Source organism: Cucurbita pepo, chromosome LG04, assembly GCF_002806865.2.
Source record: "Cucurbita pepo subsp. pepo cultivar mu-cu-16 chromosome LG04, ASM280686v2, whole genome shotgun sequence".
Classification (NCBI taxonomy): domain Eukaryota; kingdom Viridiplantae; phylum Streptophyta; class Magnoliopsida; order Cucurbitales; family Cucurbitaceae; genus Cucurbita; species Cucurbita pepo.
Window position 1 is genome coordinate 9,116,710 of NC_036641.1, and position 19,782 is coordinate 9,136,491.

Sequence of the window (19,782 nt, forward strand, 5' to 3'; positions counted from 1 at the left end):
AAAGAAAAGTAAAAACTCTTTTTACTGCACCTTACAAAGACAACATATGTGACTTTGTATAGCTACAAAATTAAAACTTTTAACCTTCCCTGAGGCATTCAGTTATGACTTTTATATTTTATGTCTGTAATAAACCCTAGTGTATAATTTACGACCATTATTAGCCGTAAATGTTACCTTAAAGTAAATAAGAAGTCTTAAAACACATTAATGAAATACCAAAACTCTAAATTATCATTGTGAGATCTCACATTAGTTGGAGAAGAGAACGGAATATTTCTTATAAAAGTGTGGAAACCTCTCCCTAATCGACGCATTTTAAAACCCTGAAGGAAGCCTAGAAGAGAAAGTCTAAAGAGAACTATATCTTTTAGCGGTGGGCTTGGACTGTTACAAATAGTATTAGAGCTAGACATCGGACCGTGTGCCAACGAGGACACTGAATCCCCAAAGGGGTGGATCGTGAGATCCCACATTGGTTGGAGAACTCTGTGAAAACCTCTATTTAGTGGACGTGTTTCAAAAAGGATAATATCTCCTAGATATCTCCGAGCATCTCTTCGTAAAACCTATATGTTTTAAAGCCTTGAGAGAATTCTGGGAGGGAAAGCCCAAAAACGACTTAAAACCATTTTATAACTTAAAAGGCTAAAGTGCTCATAATCATAATAATAATAATAACAGCATTGGTTCTAACTAATAATGGGGATAACTTTCTACGTTATCTACTTTGATATGAAATAAGAACACACGTAACCAGGTTTAGAAAGGACAATATCCCGTAAATATCTTCAAAGACGAGAAAGAGGCCCAAGAAATGGATAGTCAGTGTAGCCAACAACAGGATCTTGTGTATAGAACGTTTTCCTAACATACTTGTTCAGTGGTGCATTCAGTTTAAATCTCATAGCCAAGTCAGGGTTCGCAATGAACAGCCTACCATACGACACCAAGTCGGCATCTCCGTTCTCGATCGCTTGCATTCCCAATTCACGAGTGAACCCACCGCTACAAATGAACGTTCCTTCATAAGCTCTTCTCAAACTCCTCATGAACTCAGCCTCCGAGTCTTCACTTCCAGGCCTGCCCGACTCAGTCTGGCCATAGGCCGTGTACCGGGGCTGAGTTACATGGACATAACTCAACTTTCCACTGATTTCCTGTTGGAGTTTGTTAAGTTGATCGACGACATGTAATCCTAACTTGAGAGGATCGGAATCCATAGCGTCGAGGTGATCGATGGCTGGAGAAATTCTAACACCAACTCTATATGCTCCTATAGCAGAAACCACGGCATGAACTACCTTCAACAAGAATCTAGACCTGTTTGAGAGACATCCTCCGTACTGGTCGGTTCTGTCATTTATACCATCCTTCAAGAACTGGTCCAGGAGGTAACCATGAGCTGAATGGATCTCAATCCCATCGAACCCTGTTCAAAATTTATCTCAAAATTTGTTCCTCATAATGCTCGACAAAAATAAGTTCAAGCTAGTTGTAACGACCCTAAATTTCTACATATTCAGAGTCGTTATTAACGTCTCATAAAAGAGGTGCAACACGAAGACTTTCCAGTCGTCACCAAACTTAGTACAAATCTCGCCCAAACATGGAGTTCTGATGGGATCTAGTTGAGGTGTAGTAACGACTCAGAATATGTAGAAATTTAGGACCGTTACATTAATAATAACCTGCTCGGATGGCGTTCAAGGCAGCCTGTCGATAATGCTCGACCACGTCCTCGATTTCATGAGTTTGCAGTGCTCGTGGGCTCGGGTAGATGCCATAGGAGCCATCTGGAAGCAAAATTCTCCATCTCTTGGAGATGGGTGTGCTTGTGGATGAAATTGGTGGCATACCATCAGGCTGATAAACTGGTCAAAATTAGAGAAGATCAGGAAGGAGCTTTTCATAAATGATTAGTGTGAGATCCCACGTTGGTTGATGGTTGAAAATCTCTCTCTAGTAGAGACGTTTCAAAATTTTTGAAGAGAAGCTCGAAAGTGAAAGTCTAAGAAGGACAATATCTGCTAGCGTAGGGCTTGGACCGTCACAAATGGTATCAGAGCCAGACACTGGTCAATGTGTTAGTGAGTAGACTGAGTCTCGAAGGAGATGGACATGAGGCGGTGTGCTAGTAACGACGCTGGCCCTAAAGGGGAGTGGTTTGAGAGGTCCCACATTGATGGGAGAAAGTGAATGAGTGCCACGACGCTGGCTTTAAAGAGGGTGAATCGTGAGATCCCATAATCATACCTTGATGTGAAGCTCGGCCGACGTGCCAGAGCTGACAGAAAATGATGCTGCCTTTGGCATGAACAGCATCCACCACTGCCTTCCATGCTTGCACCTGTTCTTCCGTGTAAATTCCAGGAACATGTGGAAACCTGCCAGGTTCAGTTTCAACTCATTTTAACTTATTTTATAAATAAAATAAAATAAAATAAAATAAAAATAAAAAAATAAAAAGTTTTAAGAATAAATCTAATCTTAAATATTAAAGATACTTAGCTAAGTAGGAATGTTCGTCAGTTGGGTTGGGATCCAATTATTATAAACTCAACTATAAAAATATTGGATTTGATTGGTTCAGTTGTTTTTGATTATTTATTTTAATTATTTCAATTTGAAAAATTATATTTTAAAAAGTCTTAATATATGCACTCCACAAAATATTCACAAATTTTAAATTCAGATTAATTTACGAAAATTATTTTTATTTGCTATCAAATCATACGAGTGACGAAAAATACGACATTATTATGCCTTTTTTTTTTAGAGAATCTTTTCCGAATCTAAAAAGGAATTAGGGTCATTTTCAAATTTTTTAGTGGAAAATAAAGGATGATAAGATTGTGACATTTAAATTAATTTTGTCTCACTTAATTAAATTAACATGAGAAAAATATTCAAAATTGTTCCCACAACAACATTCGTTTATTGCATGTGACACGTGGCATACATTCTAAACAATAAATATTTTTTAGCCCTTCAATAAAAATACCTTAAATTTTGTAATTGTTGCAAATAATATTTATTATTATCTCTTAAAATTTTAAATTAATATTAAAAAGTACTTTTTTTAAGTTTTCAAAATTTCATTTTTTTTAACACTTTTAAAATCTTCAAAAAAAAACACTTTTAAATTTTTTAAAATATTTAAAAACACTTTAAACTTTTTAAAAAATTCAAAAATACCACAAAAAGTTTGGAGATAATCTGTAAATGGATTGTGACTGTAAAATTTTTTTTGAAATTTCATTGATATTTTTAAAATACAGTAATTTTTTTTAAATTGGAAGGATATTAATGTAACTTTTTAAATTTTTAGAATATTTTAAAAATATTATTAAAAGTTGAAGGTATAAAAAATAATGATAAAAAGTATTTTTTAAAATTTAATATTTTTATTAATTTATCTTTTATTCAAAATTCAAACTATAACTTTGTTTTTTATAACTATAACTAATGATATAAATATTTTTTTAGAAATATTTATTAAAACTATAGGTTATTCAAACGAAGCATGTTGTTATACCTTCCAAATTTGTTAATAAGGCAATAATTTAAATTTGTAAATAAATTTTATATAATTTTTGTAAAATACCAAAATTAGATTTTTAGAAAATTAAATACCAATAGCCATGAAAACGTGGGACCCACCAATTTGGCCCACCATTGCTCGCCGCGCTCCCATAATAATTACTCCTAAAATTACCAAATAGCCCTCAAACTGATCAAAATTTCACAACTTACCCAGCCGCCGTGGCGGAGATCGAAGTTCCTTCGCTGATTAGAAACCCGCCGTCTGTAGACCTCTGAGTGTAATATTTGGCCAGCGCCGCTCCCGGAATCCCATTCAAAGCTCTGCATCTCGTCATCGGCGCTAGAACTACTCTGAAAATCGGTCACCAGATCCGCCGCCAAACACAGATAAAAACAACAATCCATCAATCAATCAATCGATTGGTTCCGAATCAAACTCCGGCGAAACCTCTGTCTCCGAAATCGAGGACTGAAAACAGAGGATAGGCGGAAGTAAGAGATGAAAGAGAACGAACCTGTGAGAGAGATCGAACTTCCCCATCCTGAACGGAGAGAAGAGTGTAGCGGTTCCATTTCTCGCCGGAGTTTCAGCCATTTTCAATGAGTTGGGATCAGAATTTGCCGACGGCTACGAGATGTGGGGAGCTTAATATACAAAGGCGTTTCCTCGTTTTAAGTGGGAGTGGAGAATTTGATCAAGGAGTTGCAGTCCAAATATTTTTTACTGGTCGGCGAAGGAGATAGTAATCTGGTGCATCCGAGTCTAGATTTGGACCTGTGTGTACGAGTATTGGCCGTCGGATGAAGCTTGATTGAGTAGGTTGGTGGATCCAAGTCAAACCTAGGGTCTGAAAATGAATTAAGGTTACAAAAATCAATTTATACTTTTTTTTTTTTTCAATTTACATTCTCGATTATTATCTTAAAAAACATGAATTTATGCAAATTTATAATTATATAAAATAAACTTTTAAACTTTCATAAATCATTCAATTTAGACCTTTAATTTTAAAATTACCATTTAAAAATGATTCATTGTATAAACCGAACGGATTCAATTATAAAAAGTTCAGAAATTTAAACTTTTAATTTTAAAATGTTTCTTGTCTTTCAAAAATAATATTGAAGAAATACTCTACTTTTCATGTTAAGTTTTGTATGAAAAACGTCAAAGTTTCCTTTAAATAATATTACTAAACTTTAAAAGTTTAAAAAATAGTCACAATCTATGAAAAAAAATGTTAAATGTCGTCATTTATATTTTTTTGGATCATCAAGGTCCATGTTATTGATAGTTATTAAAAAAGTTATTGTCATCCAACGTTATGTTAATTAATATCGTCATCACATCAATGTCTTTTTCTTTAAGCAAATGTCAATACCTTGTACTATAGCACAAAATGAATTATCTAATACCTCTGCGCTTATTCACATACATCAAAATTCAATAACCTAACCAAACTTTTAAATTAGGCCTACGATACAGTTTTGAAAGGAGTTGATACAAATTTAAAAGCTTGGGGTGAACAATTCATACACCTAAACTTCATGTGTTGTATTAAAAAAAATTAACTAATAATTGTATCAATTTAAACCTTCGACTTTTATATAAGAGTATTAATTTATACTTCCCATTTACTTCCATTTAAAAAACGTTACTTACATAAATGAATTAATCTAGATCATCTATTTCAAATAATTAATGATTAAGATTGATCATCTATTTCAAATAATTAATGATTATCAAATAGATATTCTTTTTACATTTGTTTCTTTCCGAATCAATCATAGTCTTACAAACTTTACCAATAGTATAGATGAATCATCCATTACTTCATAAAAATGGCTGAATACTCTACGATTGAGTTAATATCTCCAAAAACATATATGACAANATTTGTATTAACAAAAAAAGAAGCCAAGTGACTAAATCATAGTGTTGACTAACAAAAAGAAAAAGAAAATTTCCTCGTGGGCAAAAAAAATTAGTCAATAAAGAATAAACCGAGATTGAAAAAACTTCAAAAAAGGTAGTTTTTATAAATTTTTTCAGAGATATAATGCAAGTAATCCAACAAAGAAAGATGAAAAAGTAAAATAGAAAAAGGGAAGTTATTTTTAACAGGAAAAGTAAGCCTGTCAAAGTTTTTCGAGAGGGGTCCCTTTGTTTGTACCTGAAAAGCTATGCATGTGGTTGAATCAGCCATTCATTCAGATTCAAATAACAACTGAGCTGGAGCACCATCTCTCTCAACAAATGCCAAACCTGGAACACAACCATCCGAACACATTTAACTTTCTTCCAAACAAAACCCAAATCTATCCAAATCCACTCCTTGCCTCCCATTTCTCAACCCAACCTTCCACCTCAAATTTATGATTCTAATTCATCCTAATCTAAGAGTATCGAATAAGGTTTCGGGTAATTTAACATGATATTAGACCAAGAAGGTAAGTTCGAGCTCCTACTACTACAATGTTGTTCGACTCACCGCTTAAAAAACTCGCCTCCCCAGCTTCCCCAGCTATGGCATTTACTTCTACAAATCTTCTAAACAGTACCAACCAAAGCACAGGTCACATACATACATGTTTCTACTCTTTTCCTTTAACGATCCAAAACTACTCTTCTAAAGTGTTATAAGAATCAATCCCTAATCAGCTAATAGAAAACTAAAGAGAGATGTATAAAGAACTGAGCAGTAGAGTTAAAGAGATTAGAAGAGCAGCAAGCCAAAAGGTAAAATACTTCTGTAGTAAACTGTAAAGTGGAAGGCACAGAGCACAGCAAAGCAAGCAGTTGGGAAATAAAACAAAGCAATTTCAGTATCAGCCTGAAACTCAGAAGGAAAAGGATAAAAAGAGGGGTGTATTTTCTGTTTTGATCAGAACTTAAAAGACCCCTTCTTCCTGAGCTGCTGAATCGCTCATTTTTTACAATTTTTGAAATTGCAAAAAGGCCAAATGGGTAAGTGGGGGTTGCCGGGAGGAAGTCTGCAAAATCCTGAGGAAAAGTAAAAGAGTTGGAAGCAGACAGTAAAAGCTCGTACCGTACAAACAAACAAAAAAATTTCTTCTTCTCAGGCATTGGCTTCTGACACCAACTCTTTTGTGTCACATTTTATAATAAATTCTCTTAAATCTGTATTTACACTGCTATTTATTTCCCCTTGCTTTCGTTTGTGGGTTTCTGTAGAGATGTCAGAGACAAGAGCTGCAAAAAAAAGGCCAGTTTCCCTCCTCAACCAGAAGTTACAGAGAGATGCAGTCATAATATGAACACTTGAACAGGCAAGAAGAGAGAGGGAGAGGTGGGCATGCAGCACCATAATCAGAACCATTAGTTTATCAATTGCTGAAGACTCTGCAACCCAAATGGTCTCTGAAATAAATATACAGTTCAGGGCATACACGATACTCAGAGGGCTCTAGTAATAATCTAAACAGAGGAGCCTCCCACTCCCTGACCTGGTTTTTTATCATCTCCCTGGAGCTCTGTCTTGCTTGCGATTTGAAGTTCTTTGTTGTTTCTCTCAACTGATAAATAGACTTATTTTTATCTATTTCAAGTATGTGCACCAGAAGTATGTTTCCCTTCACCTCAGCTCAGTGGCAGGAGCTTGAACATCAAGCTCTCATCTTCAAATACATGGTTTCCGGCATTCCTATACCTCCTGATCTCCTCTTCAGTATTAAAAGAAGTACCTTGGACTCTCCTTTCACTTCTAAGCTTTTCCCCCACCATCCTCAACATGGTAAATAAATATCTCTCTATCTCCCTCTCCCATTCTCTCTCTTTGTCTCTCAGAAATGTTTCTGTTTCATGCAGTAGGGTGGAACTATTTGCAAATGAGTTTAGGGAGGAAGATAGACCCAGAACCAGGGAGGTGCAGAAGAACTGATGGGAAAAAGTGGAGATGCTCAAAAGAGGCGTATCCAGATTCGAAGTACTGTGAGAGGCACATGCATAGAGGCAAAAATCGTTCAAGAAAGCCTGTGGATGTTTTGAAAACGACAGCAACAAATGATATTAACCGCCTTTCAAATCCAGCGTTTTCTTCCCTAACCAACAATTCATCCTTACTCTCCTATCGGCCCTTCCCCGCTCATCAAATATCTTCAACTTCTAATGGGAATGGCCTATCACCCCAAGACACTAATACCCTCTTGCTTCTGGAATCTGGTTCTTACTCGGACAGAAACCCAGATTACAGGTTTGTAGATTATTCTACTCTCTTTGGAGTTGAAGATTAATATTTAGTATTGAGATTCTGACTTTTGTCCATCTTCTGTTATTAACAAGAAGAAGTAGGGATACTTATGGGCTAAAAGAGAAAGTAGATGAGTATGCCTTCTTCTCACAAGAACCATCTGAAAGTGCTGCAAGAGCCGATTCTCTGCAACTGACACCACTAACGATGAGTTGTTCTTCTCTATACCCAAAACAGAATAACTGCTCTTCTTTGCAGAATGATCAGTCCTGCTATCAGCTTCACCAGAGCCTCACAGACCCTTTGAAGCAACAAAAGAGAGATGAATCACAGAAGACAGTTCATCGATTCTTCGATGAATGGCCTCCAAAAGAGAGAGGATCACGGCTTGATTTCGAAGATAAATCATCAAATACTGGCTCAGTTTCCACCATTCGGCCCTCAACTTCGATTCCCACCACTTCCAACGACTTCCCCATTTTCGGATTCAACAACCCATAATGAAACCTGGCCCCGAACTCCCTTTTTTTTTTTTTTTTTCCTTTTCTCCAAAGTTGGTTTGTTCCTGTGCCTGATCTCCAGGGTGACCCCAGTTGTTCCTTATTGAATTTTATTTGGTTTCCTAGGATGTACTTTCGGCTGAGCTTCATCCCATCTTTTTTCTTATGTAGGGTGGGGTTCAATTGGGCCATGGGTTGTTTATTAAACGAATGTTCCATCGTTTTTTATTCTAGTGTAGACTTTTCTACATCATTTCTTACTTGAAGGGTTTTGATCCCTTGGACACTGCATAGGCATGGAAATCAAATCTACTTCCACTGATTTGGACGGAATGGATCAATATGCACATTTAAAGTACGCTATTTCAACCTTTTGTATACTAAAAAAAATCAGTCTACCTGATTAAATCAATTGAAGGGAAGATGATATCAAGTTCAACTTCCCCCAACTTCTTCCTCAACCTTCAACTTCATTTGTTCCACCTTTTCCAGCAATTACTATTTTCCATATAGAGGGAAAAAAATAGACAATCTGCTGGTTAGAAAGAGGAAAAATAAAGATGCCAAAATGATAACAGTTGTAACTTTCAACATCAATAGTTTTACTGCCCATCATCAATGGTTGACACACAAATAGGAACGTTTCCATATTTAAACAAAATATATTTTGTAAAGCATTGCAAGAAAAAGTAGACAATGCTCATCAATTCTTCCACTGACCTGTCATCGATATAATGAAAATCCAGAGTTGCAGCAGAATGGGTGTTGTCGGCACATAAAACAACGCGTCCCTGAAGATTCCAACATTAGGGATAAAGATTGGCTTCAGTTGCATTTATTAGCAATAAATAAAGATCAAGTTGGGAGACAACCTTCGAAAATCTTTAATATCCTGTTGCACAAAATGAAAATCCATCTATTCTTCTAATTAATCACCGGTAAATTTTACATGATAAAAGTGAAAATACAGTTTCATTATTCTAATAATGTATTAATCCCTGAAGCAATTTATCAGTCCGACTCTCTAAATTGCAGTTCTAATAGAACCTCTAACCATATGAATACAAAACAAATTTTACTATGTTGAGAGCCTATCAGATGTAAAGAGAAAAACATTCTAAAATTTACTCTTCTTCTGGCCGTAATATCATTAAAAGTTTAGGTAAGACATTGATGCCTCGGGACACTGGGCAACAGAAGCAGCCAATGTAGGTGTGGTAATAATCCGTCAAGCTGCTGCATTTCACCTTAACTTGAGGGAAGTTGGTGGTAGAACCCGATTTTAATATCTTTGCCGAACCAAGTTCGAGAGTTAATAAAGGCACATATTGTTTGGATTACTGCCATCTCATTTGATTTCTCCATCACTACCCTCTAGTCCAGCGGAGTTTTCTCTTTCAAGTCTGGACTTTCCCTGCGTGTGCATAGGCTCATCGTCTTCCGATTCCGACCATGTGGCCCTTCGTCGGCCTGCATTGGATGAAGGTACACCCTGCAACTTCAAAGACCAAAAATTAACTAAATGACCCAAACTAATCCAACAAAATACCCAAAAAGGTGTATAATATACAAAAAGAAAAACCACTTTGGAAGAATAGAGAATGACAGTTACACTGATTAGTAATTCAACCTTAACAATAGCCGACCAATAGATTTAGAAAGGACAGGTGAACGGAGTAAATTGACTCTAAATCATGATCATGAAGAGACTCGTAGAGATTCAAATACTTCATTAAAATGAACACGTCGTAGACTCAAAATTAGATGCAATAATTTATAGCAAGAGGCAGTATCAAGAGAATCTACTTGAGTTCAGATCAGAGATGCCAATCTTGTCTCAAAGATAATATCGAGGTAGTAAAAAGATATTACCGCTTCATCCTCAGCATCAGAATCTTCAAGCCCAGCTTCAGCAAGAGCATCCTGATCATTCCCTTCTACATCATCGTCCTGATCATTCATTTGGCTGTGGGACTCCCTATAACTTATGTTATTATCCTCATTGTCTAGTTCTTGATCATCCATCATATCATTATCAGCCTCCTCTGTCTCATAATGCGATTTCCCCTTCCTGTCTTTCTTTCTCCTCTTTCCACCTTTCCTTCTCCTCTTCTCACTATTACCAGCTTCATCGTCATCAATCTCTGACCTTTCTCTTCGTTTAGCAGGTGTGGTGCTCTTCCATTGCTCCTGGAGGAAAATTAAATGAGCTACTCGAGGTATCAAGTAAAAGATAGTCATCCAAATAGCATGCAACAGACACGACATCAACTTCTATTAACAGAAAGTGTGCATTACTCAGCACCACTAAAGTGCATACGCAAACTCAAGCTTAAAACCCTGCTCTAATGAATAAAGGGGATTTCTCTAAAATATTACACACTAGAAAAGATAAAATGTTTCACCTTCCCCTCTAAATCACTTAACTTTGTATGAAACCATAAATCCTACTCTGACATGATAAGTAAATAAATGACGAGTGTCTGAACAAAATTCCTTCAATACCCTCCATTACCAATAGAATGCAGGTGCTCGAAATGCATGCCTTTTTAATTTCTCTTCACGTGTTCCACAATTCTAAAGTTCTGCGACATTATAATTGAAATACTCACAGAAACAATATAATTCAAAATAATTACCTTCACACGTTTAAAATGCTGCTCCTGTTGCATCATCCGCTTTTCCTCATCTTCCAGTTTTCTCCTCTCCAGCTGTTTTAGCAAATAATATCAGATAAAAATTCATCACTCACTATAACTAATTCTCTTTTTTGAAAAAAGGTTAAATATAATAATGATAAAAAACAACTCTGTACTTGAAATTTCCTTTGTTCGTCTGCTTTTCGACGGGCATCCTCGGCAAATGCAACTTGTCGTGCTAGTTCTTGTCTTTGACGGATCTGCTGCTCTTCATGTTCTGCTGCTTTGAGGTGAACTCCAGCAGCTTCCAGCAAGTGCTTGCAGTAACACACATGAGTATCAATCTTCTTCTCATCAAACCCATGAAAGTGGAGGTTGGAGGCAGCAGATAACTGACTAAAAACACGAACAGCATTTTCCAGCTCCACTACTGTTGAACGCACCTAATAGATTTCATTGGGGCAAAAAACAATTAATGCAATAGCCATGCAAAAGAGGAGACGTGGGGTAAAAGATTGAAAAAGCATAATGGAGTGATTTAATTTGTGATCTAAAGGTTATTATAGATAAATTCATAATTTCCATGGTTTTACAACTCAATTATACCTGAGACGCTAGGAGCTAAATAAATGATATGCCAACCCAAAAATTGACCAAGGATGATTATGCAGAAAACCAGGGTTAAAATCCTGTTCCCTAACAGGTATCGCCATCTTTACATTGAAGTAAAACAAATCATAATGTTTGGTTGAAGTATAACAAATCCTAATATCTGACTGCTGATAAGACCAGAACGTTTGATCATCTTTCTGAGTGTTGATTCCTTTCTTTTGGATAGCTATGGACGGATTGTTTTCATCATCAAGTTTGAAGAAACTAACAGGTAATAAATTGATTATTCAGATTCACAAAGCTTCAGAGTAAATTCAGATCAAGTCCAGTCTCCGAATATTAAAGCTAGGAATGTCTTATTCCCCGCTCTAGCCCTATAGGCATTGATGAAATATTTTCTCATGTCTTATAAAAGAAAATGTTTCTGGACTGTCCTGTCCACGTCCAAAAAAAAAAAAATGAAAAAAGGAGAAGGAACAGTACTAAAAAGAAGAATGAGCCAACTCCATTATGACATCTTGAAACATCTGTTTTTTCATCAAACTGATAGTAATTTAAACTAATATGCCAAAACTTGAGGGAATGATGAGCAATCCAGGGTTGACTTATTAATGACTTCAGACCTTATAGAAATGAAGAAATGTCTCCACAGATATTTAACAGCAATAAATATTTAGGCCAAAAGTATCGAGAAACAACCTCATCTGCTGTCCTTTTTGTCTTTTGTAGTGTTGAAGCTGAAAACTTCTGCATTGCTACACCAGCATCAAATCTTAAAGTATAATTTGAGGGTGCCAAGTGGATAGCTCTCAGTAGGGTCTTTTTGCAGTCTTGCCACTGTTCAGCTTCATAAAATGTACGAGCTAGATAGAGAAGAATTTGATAATCTGTATTGTAATAAAACTTCCGCAAGCAATTTTGATACTGCAAGATAACAATTGGCATTAATTCATGGATGCAATAATGAAAAGAACTTTTTGTTAGTAAGATGAGGACACCTATAATTTTTCAGCGAACAAGATATAAGTATATACCATTTTCACAGCTAGTGAAAAGTTTCCTTGAGCAAAATAGACATGTGCCAAATTGATCCACACATCTGGCATCTGGACAAAAATGTTCCCACTTGCAGCTTCTTGAACCTACAACAACTGAAAGTTAGCAAAAGGTGCAAATAACCATAATTCTACAAGATACAGGTTTTAAAAGAATACAAGTGCTCACTTGTGTAAAAATATCTTTCGAAACATCAAATTGACCTTTTTCAGCCAGGATGACCCCAGCTCCATTAGCGGCATACAAATTAGCAGGATGTTGTACCAGAACCTGCTCAATTAAAAACAAATACCAACCATTAAACTGCAAGATTAAAGACAATTTCCACAATTTACAATGAAGAAAACCCAGAAGATTGAACATAGGCCACTGAATACGAGATGCCTACTGAATAATCAACATTAATTTATGAAGTAGTTTAACTTCTTTATCCATTAAAATTAGGGCATCAAAAAACTCATACAAAAAGAACATTTTTAAGATCTTTTTAATATAATATTGCACACGCTCTTTTTAATAGAAAATAATACATTCATCATCATCCATTTAAACAAGTGCATTAAATGAGTCTTTTAATCAAAAACATTGCAGTATATGATAAAAGATACATGAACTTCATTCCATCAACTTTGACAGACCAAAATTACTTGAATTTAATCTGAATGCCAGTAGAAACGTTTGACCATGTGTGGATATTGAAGCAATCAATAGAACCTAATTAACAAAATGAAGAGCGAGATAGGGAGGATAAGAGAAAAGAAAGAAAACTGAAAACATACCCTTGTATATAGTTCTTTAGATTTTTCCAAATGGGTAGCCTCCAACTTGGGATTTCTTTTCTCATTTCGAAGTGCAGCAAAGTAGTTCCAGTTTCCCTGGCCAAGGTTAAAAGAAAAATTAAAGAAAATAAAAACGATGTTTGAATGGTAGATACAGATAATAGTGGAGAAAAGAAATTTGAGAATATAATTAACAAATAAGAGGTGTTATGCAAATATGATTTACAGAAATATCGCTCATTTGACGTATACAGAAACAATACATTCCTTAGAATAAGGATAGTAATACTTCACAAGAACTAAAATGAATGTGCACAGTGAAAAGTAACCCACCAAAGAAAGAGTCGCATAAGAATCCTTTCCATCAGTGGCTTCACCTGCAGCCCGGAAAGTTTCTTTTGCCCTAACCCAGTCATCATTTTTTAACTCAAGCTCGCCTAGCATAGACAAGGCATTTGAGCACTTCTCGTTCACTTTCAGAGCATCATTAACCTACGAAAGAAAAACATTATTGACAATACAAGATTGATTTCAAGATATAAATAGAAAAATACGGGTGGAAGAGCTAACAAACCAATTCAATGCTTAGTTGAACATAGTTTCTAGCTTTTGCAATGGACGCAAGCCTCAGGTAAGCATCTACATAGTCTGGATACTGTCACAAGGAAAGAGGTGTTAAAAGCAAAGTGCAATAAGGAACTCCAAAGAGCAACTAATAAAGTACAAACACTTACTTTAAACAAAATCAAGCGATAGAGTACACTTGCAACTTCAATGTTATGCAACTGCTCTAACAATCGAGCCAGATTAAATAGAGTTGTGACTTTCTTCCATGGTAGTACGATTGAACGACCTTCCCTCTCCAGTCGATAAAATAATTCCATGTCCTTGTATTGAAGAACGGACGCACTTGCGTCAATAGTAGGGCATCTCTCTTTACCATCAATAAAATCTAGCCAAATCCCATCACCTAAAGCCTCCTTAAAAATTCTTTCAGCAAGCTGACAAAAATAGGAAATGAGAAAATTAAAAGAAAGAGGACAAAATTTGACAACTTGACGCAGAATAAACTTCAATGTAATCAATAAACTCAAACTCTTCTCTTTCAAAGTGAAGAACCCAACTTGCAACATTAGACCATACAAACCTCAAACTCTTCTCTTTCAAAGTGAAGAACCCCAAGATTGTTGAGCACTTCAATATGTACTTCTTGACCTCCCTTTTTTAAGAGATTGCTAGCCTGTTATAACACTCGATGTCAAAACAAATTTTAGACTATGCCAATAAGAAATAACTAGCTAGAAAGTAATTGCCGATCATATAGAGAATCTAATTGCAAAGTAAACAAAAAAAAAAACCCTACAGTCTTAAAGGCATCCAAAGCAGCTCCTTCATCAGTTGAAATCAACAATTCTCCAAGATCTAAAAAGGCCTGCAATGCAATTTAATTCTGCATTACATTACATGTAGTGAAAACTGAACAGAAGCAAGCCCATAATATGGGGAAGGTTGCATATGAATGTCTTAATTGTACTTGCTTCACCAGGAAGCAGAGAAATTGGATGCTTGTCCTAGACCTCCTATAAAAAGTAATGCAAAATGTAAAACGTTCAAGATGGTCATCTTAAAGGAAAATGGAATATTGAGCGTTCGCACAAATGAATGCTTGCTGATATCAAGAATACACAAATCTAATTGAACATGTACCAGGCTTAATGTCAGTTGGAGCCAAATCTTCTATAGACATCATCTTTTGGCTGATAGATTATCATACTTCTTACTTACTAATACTTCAAAGAAGACCAGTACTCCAATGGCCATAAGTCAAATACCATGACTAACCGTGAAAACTCAACACAAGCTTGTGAAAGAAATAATCTGTCAATACCAAGGCACTAAAAGAAGTGTTGAGGGAACATTTACCGTCTTAAGTTTCACAGCTATGTAAAGTAATATTGATAAAATTAGGCCTTAGTACCAAGGCACAATTAAGGACCGTGAACAAATAAACAAGTCCGACATTAAGAGTTGGAGATGCCAACTTGCAACATAAAGACATTATAAAGTCTCCCAATTCCACCAACTTAAGGTCTACCTGTGCATCACGTGGATCAATTTTTGTAGCTTTCCTTAAAGTCTCCTGGGCCTTGTCAGCCTGTCCAAGCTGAACATAAATATGACCAAGTACCTACATCAAACCAGTTACTCAATTAATAAGACAAAACAATGAAAAATGCTAGAAAAAAAAAAAGCAAGGACATGCAAGTAATGAAACACGAATCTAATATCTTTTAATTTCAACTCACTCACTTTCAGTGTATCACAATTGTCCGGACATACGTCCAAAACCTTCTCAAAATTTGACAATGCACTTCTAAGATCTCCCATCTTCAGTTGAACTTGACCCAACCCTATACCAATGAGACAAAATACCTGAAATCTAGAATTCAACCTCAAAACGCCATGGTAACAGCATCAAACAAAATAGGAAAAGGCTGTTATCACTTAAATAAATTGCTCTTTTATCAAACAATCGTATGCCATTGAAATGCCTTTGAACTATATTATAAGTATGTATGCAGTAAATACAAGGGAAAAAGAGGAAACACTCCAAGAAAGTAAGAAGTTGGTCATCTAAAGACTACACTTCCTGGTCATTATTACAAAAGTGTAAGCCCTTGGGACTGGGGCACAAAGCACCCAAAATAGAAAAATATAAATAATTTTTTATACATGAAAAACTAAATTGTTATGACTAATAAGATAATTGAAAATTTAAGAATTAGAGCTTTTGAAAGAGAATTTATAGAGAAATAAGGGTTTATGGAACGTATTTTTTATTACTTCAAAGAATAGAGAATTTATTGCCAAAGCACCCTTGTTTAAACATTAGTTAAGATAGCTAATATATTAGAGCTTCAAAAGCAGCAGCATGTTAAAGTACCTAAGAGCTTGCAAGGGAGAGAGGAGAGGGGGGAAAAGTTGCGGGAAAAAATGATTTGTCATTTGCTGAACTAGAACTATCCAAACATACCCAAAAGAAACTGTTGGTAAAGGCAGAAGGAAAAATAGGGAAACAAACTTGCCATAATAAGGAAATACAAACTCGCGAGGTTTATTAGCTTCCTTTGCAGATGCCATGTAGTACAAGCCAGCTTTCTCATAGTCTCCCTACAGACATTCTACCATCAGTATAATAATCTTCTTCTCCATTTCTTAACGTCATGAGATCAAGAAAGCTATCATACCTTGCTATGGTAAGACCGAGCAAGATTGTAGAAGGAATGAGATTTTGTAGGTCCATGGTTGGTAATGGCAAGCGCAGTTTCAGTCAATTGCTCCACCAAAAAGTGTTGACCAGTAAAGAAAAAGTGATTTGCCAAGTAATTCAGAGCCATTGCACAAAAAGGGTATACTTCAAATGCCCTCTGCATCTTTTCCATCCCATTTCTGATTCGACCAGCTGCCATGGTGAACAGACACAACAATTGAATCACTCAAATATAACCTAGCAAAAATAATTTCCATGAGAAGGAAAGAACACCATGATGAAACCTACCGTCATTTGTGTTCAGATCAATGATTGCCAGAGCAACAAGAGCCTCCACGTTTTCTGGATCCAACTGCAAGTGTAGACTTAAGAAATATTAAGCCAACATCAACTTCAAGCAGGTAAGTTTGCATAAATTTAATGGATGATTGGAAACGAATATCACTAGCCTGTAAAACTCTCTCAAATGCTTGCTTAGCCTTTCCATATTGTTTCAATTGATAGCGGCACAGGCCTATGCCAAGTCTCACAGCAGCAGGGCAATCAGGATACACTTGCAAGGCCCTCTGTTTGCAAATTCAAGTTACAAGTGCAAAGACATCACCAAATTGGCTCGAGACATTTATATCTTTTAATGAAATTAATTAATCAAGGAAGAGAGCAAGTTGGTTCCCACCAAGCATAAATGATAACAAAGCAGATTCAAAGGTCACTTGTTGTTAGACAGGAAAAGGTAACTGACCTTGTATAGCTCTAGTGATTCAGAAAAATGTCCACGGTTGAATTCAACACATGCCTGCAGATACACCGAAGATGTTAAGGGGAGAAGAATACATCAACCAATACATCCACCCTCAGTCTTGTTTAAATAATTGGTTCAGACCTCAACTAAGTTTCTATACATTGTTAAATATGCTGTAACAATAATAATTCTACATCAGATTGATGAGACCAGGGTGAAGCACATAACCTCATCAGGCACAACAGATAGAATAGACTTATTCAATGTGCACTTTGAAAAGGTGTATAAGATATATTACAGTACAATATTAGGCAATTAACATTCAACCACTTCCAACTATCAGATAAAATAGACATGCAGATGCATTCCATCTGCACGGGACTCTATATAATAGTGCCGCTGAAAAAACACTCAAACATCAAGGAGCAGTAAAAGAATTCATTTATAATCAAGGGTCAAAAAGGTTGTCATCTAGACGGCATCTTCTTTCTCATGATCTCAAGTTACCAAAGATCAGTTAATTGATGAGTCAAGTGAAAGATTTTGCTCGTACCTGACCTAGAAGAGCAGGAACATTGTCACGATCTCCATCTAAAACAATTTTGAATGCAGCAAATGCCTGTTCTACTTCCCCTTTGGTCAATAAAAGCTGACCTGTGAAATTTCAGGCATTTGAATTCCAAGCATGCTCAAAGAATAATAAAAAAGACATAAACAAAGGAAGTTCAAAAGCAGTTTAAAACAGATAGCAAAAAACTACCAATTGTGTTTAATTATAAAATTAAACTTAACACAAAATTTTTAGTTTGAAAGTTTACCTTTTCCAACCCAAGTTGAAGGTTCATGCATATCAATTCTTGATGCTTTANGGGGGGGGGTAATGTGAGCTTGTTTATTCTATTCAAGTAGTTCAAGTAGTATCAACTGATTAAGGTATTCAATTTACTCAGAGAGTAAATTAAAAATAATCTAAAAAGTCCAACATTTGAAAAGAAGCTAATAATAATACCTGGACTAGACCCTTCCTCCAGAATTTGGCGGAACTGTTCCAGTTTCCCTTGCTTGAAGTATTCCCTCTGGAATGTGTGAAAGGAATGGTAAATGGAAACTCAGACATGGGTATCATACATGATAAAAGCAAGAAACATATACTCAGAAAATAATATATATTTATAAAGAATAAANTTCCATGAGAAGGAAAGAACACCATGATGAAACCTACCGTCATTTGTGTTCAGATCAATGATTGCCAGAGCAACAAGAGCCTCCACGTTTTCTGGATCCAACTGCAAGTGTAGACTTAAGAAATATTAAGCCAACATCAACTTCAAGCAGGTAAGTTTGCATAAATTTAATGGATGATTGGAAACGAATATCACTAGCCTGTAAAACTCTCTCAAATGCTTGCTTAGCCTTTCCATATTGTTTCAATTGATAGCGGCACAGGCCTATGCCAAGTCTCACAGCAGCAGGGCAATCAGGATACACTTGCAAGGCCCTCTGTTTGCAAATTCAAGTTACAAGTGCAAAGACATCACCAAATTGGCTCGAGACATTTATATCTTTTAATGAAATTAATTAATCAAGGAAGAGAGCAAGTTGGTTCCCACCAAGCATAAATGATAACAAAGCAGATTCAAAGGTCACTTGTTGTTAGACAGGAAAAGGTAACTGACCTTGTATAGCTCTAGTGATTCAGAAAAATGTCCACGGTTGAATTCAACACATGCCTGCAGATACACCGAAGATGTTAAGGGGAGAAGAATACATCAACCAATACATCCACCCTCAGTCTTGTTTAAATAATTGGTTCAGACCTCAACTAAGTTTCTATACATTGTTAAATATGCTGTAACAATAATAATTCTACATCAGATTGATGAGACCAGGGTGAAGCACATAACCTCATCAGGCACAACAGATAGAATAGACTTATTCAATGTGCACTTTGAAAAGGTGTATAAGATATATTACAGTACAATATTAGGCAATTAACATTCAACCACTTCCAACTATCAGATAAAATAGACATGCAGATGCATTCCATCTGCACGGGACTCTATATAATAGTGCCGCTGAAAAAACACTCAAACATCAAGGAGCAGTAAAAGAATTCATTTATAATCAAGGGTCAAAAAGGTTGTCATCTAGACGGCATCTTCTTTCTCATGATCTCAAGTTACCAAAGATCAGTTAATTGATGAGTCAAGTGAAAGATTTTGCTCGTACCTGACCTAGAAGAGCAGGAACATTGTCACGATCTCCATCTAAAACAATTTTGAATGCAGCAAATGCCTGTTCTACTTCCCCTTTGGTCAATAAAAGCTGACCTGTGAAATTTCAGGCATTTGAATTCCAAGCATGCTCAAAGAATAATAAAAAAGACATAAACAAAGGAAGTTCAAAAGCAGTTTAAAACAGATAGC

The 19,782-nt window shown here is 35.9% G+C and overlaps 3 protein-coding genes across 4 annotated transcripts; 1 reads left to right on the forward strand and 2 right to left on the reverse strand.

Moving 5' to 3' along the window:
• Nucleotides 1-690: 690 nt before the first annotated feature.
• On the reverse strand, nucleotides 691-4,242 carry LOC111792655 (12-oxophytodienoate reductase 3-like). Its single transcript, XM_023674204.1, has 5 exons — nucleotides 4,062-4,242; nucleotides 3,757-3,897; nucleotides 2,257-2,387; nucleotides 1,692-1,874; nucleotides 691-1,432 (listed from the first exon to the last, which is right to left on the reverse strand). The coding sequence occupies exons 1-5, from the start codon at nucleotides 4,139-4,141 to the stop codon at nucleotides 792-794; spliced, it is 1,176 nt and encodes a 391-aa protein (XP_023529972.1). The 5' UTR covers nucleotides 4,142-4,242; the 3' UTR covers nucleotides 691-791.
• Nucleotides 4,243-5,841: 1,599 nt separating this feature from the next.
• LOC111792658 (growth-regulating factor 5-like) lies at nucleotides 5,842-8,517 on the forward strand. 2 transcript variants are annotated; one of them, XM_023674206.1, is made up of 3 exons: nucleotides 5,842-7,301; nucleotides 7,376-7,760; nucleotides 7,850-8,517. In XM_023674206.1, exons 1-3 carry the CDS (start codon nucleotides 7,118-7,120, stop codon nucleotides 8,256-8,258), a joined length of 978 nt encoding a protein of 325 aa, XP_023529974.1. In that variant the 5' UTR covers nucleotides 5,842-7,117; the 3' UTR covers nucleotides 8,259-8,517. The 2 variants fall into 2 exon arrangements, with proteins under 2 accessions (XP_023529974.1, XP_023529975.1); XM_023674207.1 differs by having other exon boundaries at nucleotides 7,853-8,517.
• A 613-nt stretch (nucleotides 8,518-9,130) lies between these two features.
• Nucleotides 9,131-18,218, reverse strand: LOC111792657 (protein CTR9 homolog). Its single transcript, XM_023674205.1, has 22 exons — nucleotides 18,175-18,218; nucleotides 17,910-18,010; nucleotides 17,357-17,410; nucleotides 17,064-17,180; nucleotides 16,903-16,966; nucleotides 16,592-16,806; nucleotides 16,430-16,514; nucleotides 15,654-15,754; nucleotides 15,439-15,531; nucleotides 14,707-14,775; nucleotides 14,491-14,583; nucleotides 14,078-14,344; nucleotides 13,918-13,998; nucleotides 13,677-13,835; nucleotides 13,344-13,439; nucleotides 12,733-12,834; nucleotides 12,543-12,650; nucleotides 12,208-12,432; nucleotides 11,073-11,339; nucleotides 10,897-10,968; nucleotides 10,130-10,447; nucleotides 9,131-9,755 (listed from the first exon to the last, which is right to left on the reverse strand). Exons 1-22 carry the CDS (start codon nucleotides 18,203-18,205, stop codon nucleotides 9,606-9,608), a joined length of 2,868 nt encoding a protein of 955 aa, XP_023529973.1. The 5' UTR covers nucleotides 18,206-18,218; the 3' UTR covers nucleotides 9,131-9,605.
• Nucleotides 18,219-19,782: the final 1,564 nt, after the last annotated feature.

What these genes read in the sequence shown, in the direction of transcription:
- LOC111792657 (XM_023674205.1), bottom strand. Translation starts at nt 18,205, where the DNA reads ATGCATGAACCTTCAACTTGGGTTGGAAAAG. An exon ending in ACAATTGTGATACACTGAAA is followed by an intron (nt 15,532 to 15,653) that starts GTGAGTGAGTTG and finishes GGTTTGATGTAG; the next exon opens with GTACTTGGTCATATTTATGT. An exon ending in CTTTGGATGCCTTTAAGACT is followed by an intron (nt 14,584 to 14,706) that starts GTAGGGTTTTTT and finishes GTGTTATAACAG; the next exon opens with GCTAGCAATCTCTTAAAAAA.
- LOC111792658 (XM_023674206.1), top strand. Translation starts at nt 7,118, where the DNA reads ATGTGCACCAGAAGTATGTTTCCCTTCACCTCAGCTCAGTGGCAGGAG. An exon ending in CCCCCACCATCCTCAACATG is followed by an intron (nt 7,302 to 7,375) that starts GTAAATAAATAT and finishes TGTTTCATGCAG; the next exon opens with TAGGGTGGAACTATTTGCAA. An exon ending in GACAGAAACCCAGATTACAG is followed by an intron (nt 7,761 to 7,849) that starts GTTTGTAGATTA and finishes GTTATTAACAAG; the next exon opens with AAGAAGTAGGGATACTTATG.
- LOC111792655 (XM_023674204.1), bottom strand. Translation starts at nt 4,141, where the DNA reads ATGGCTGAAACTCCGGCGAGAAATGGAACCGCTACACTCTTCTCTCCG. An exon ending in ATCTCCGCCACGGCGGCTGG is followed by an intron (nt 2,388 to 3,756) that starts GTAAGTTGTGAA and finishes TGAACCTGGCAG; the next exon opens with GTTTCCACATGTTCCTGGAA. An exon ending in CGGCCGAGCTTCACATCAAG is followed by an intron (nt 1,875 to 2,256) that starts GTATGATTATGG and finishes AATTTTGACCAG; the next exon opens with TTTATCAGCCTGATGGTATG.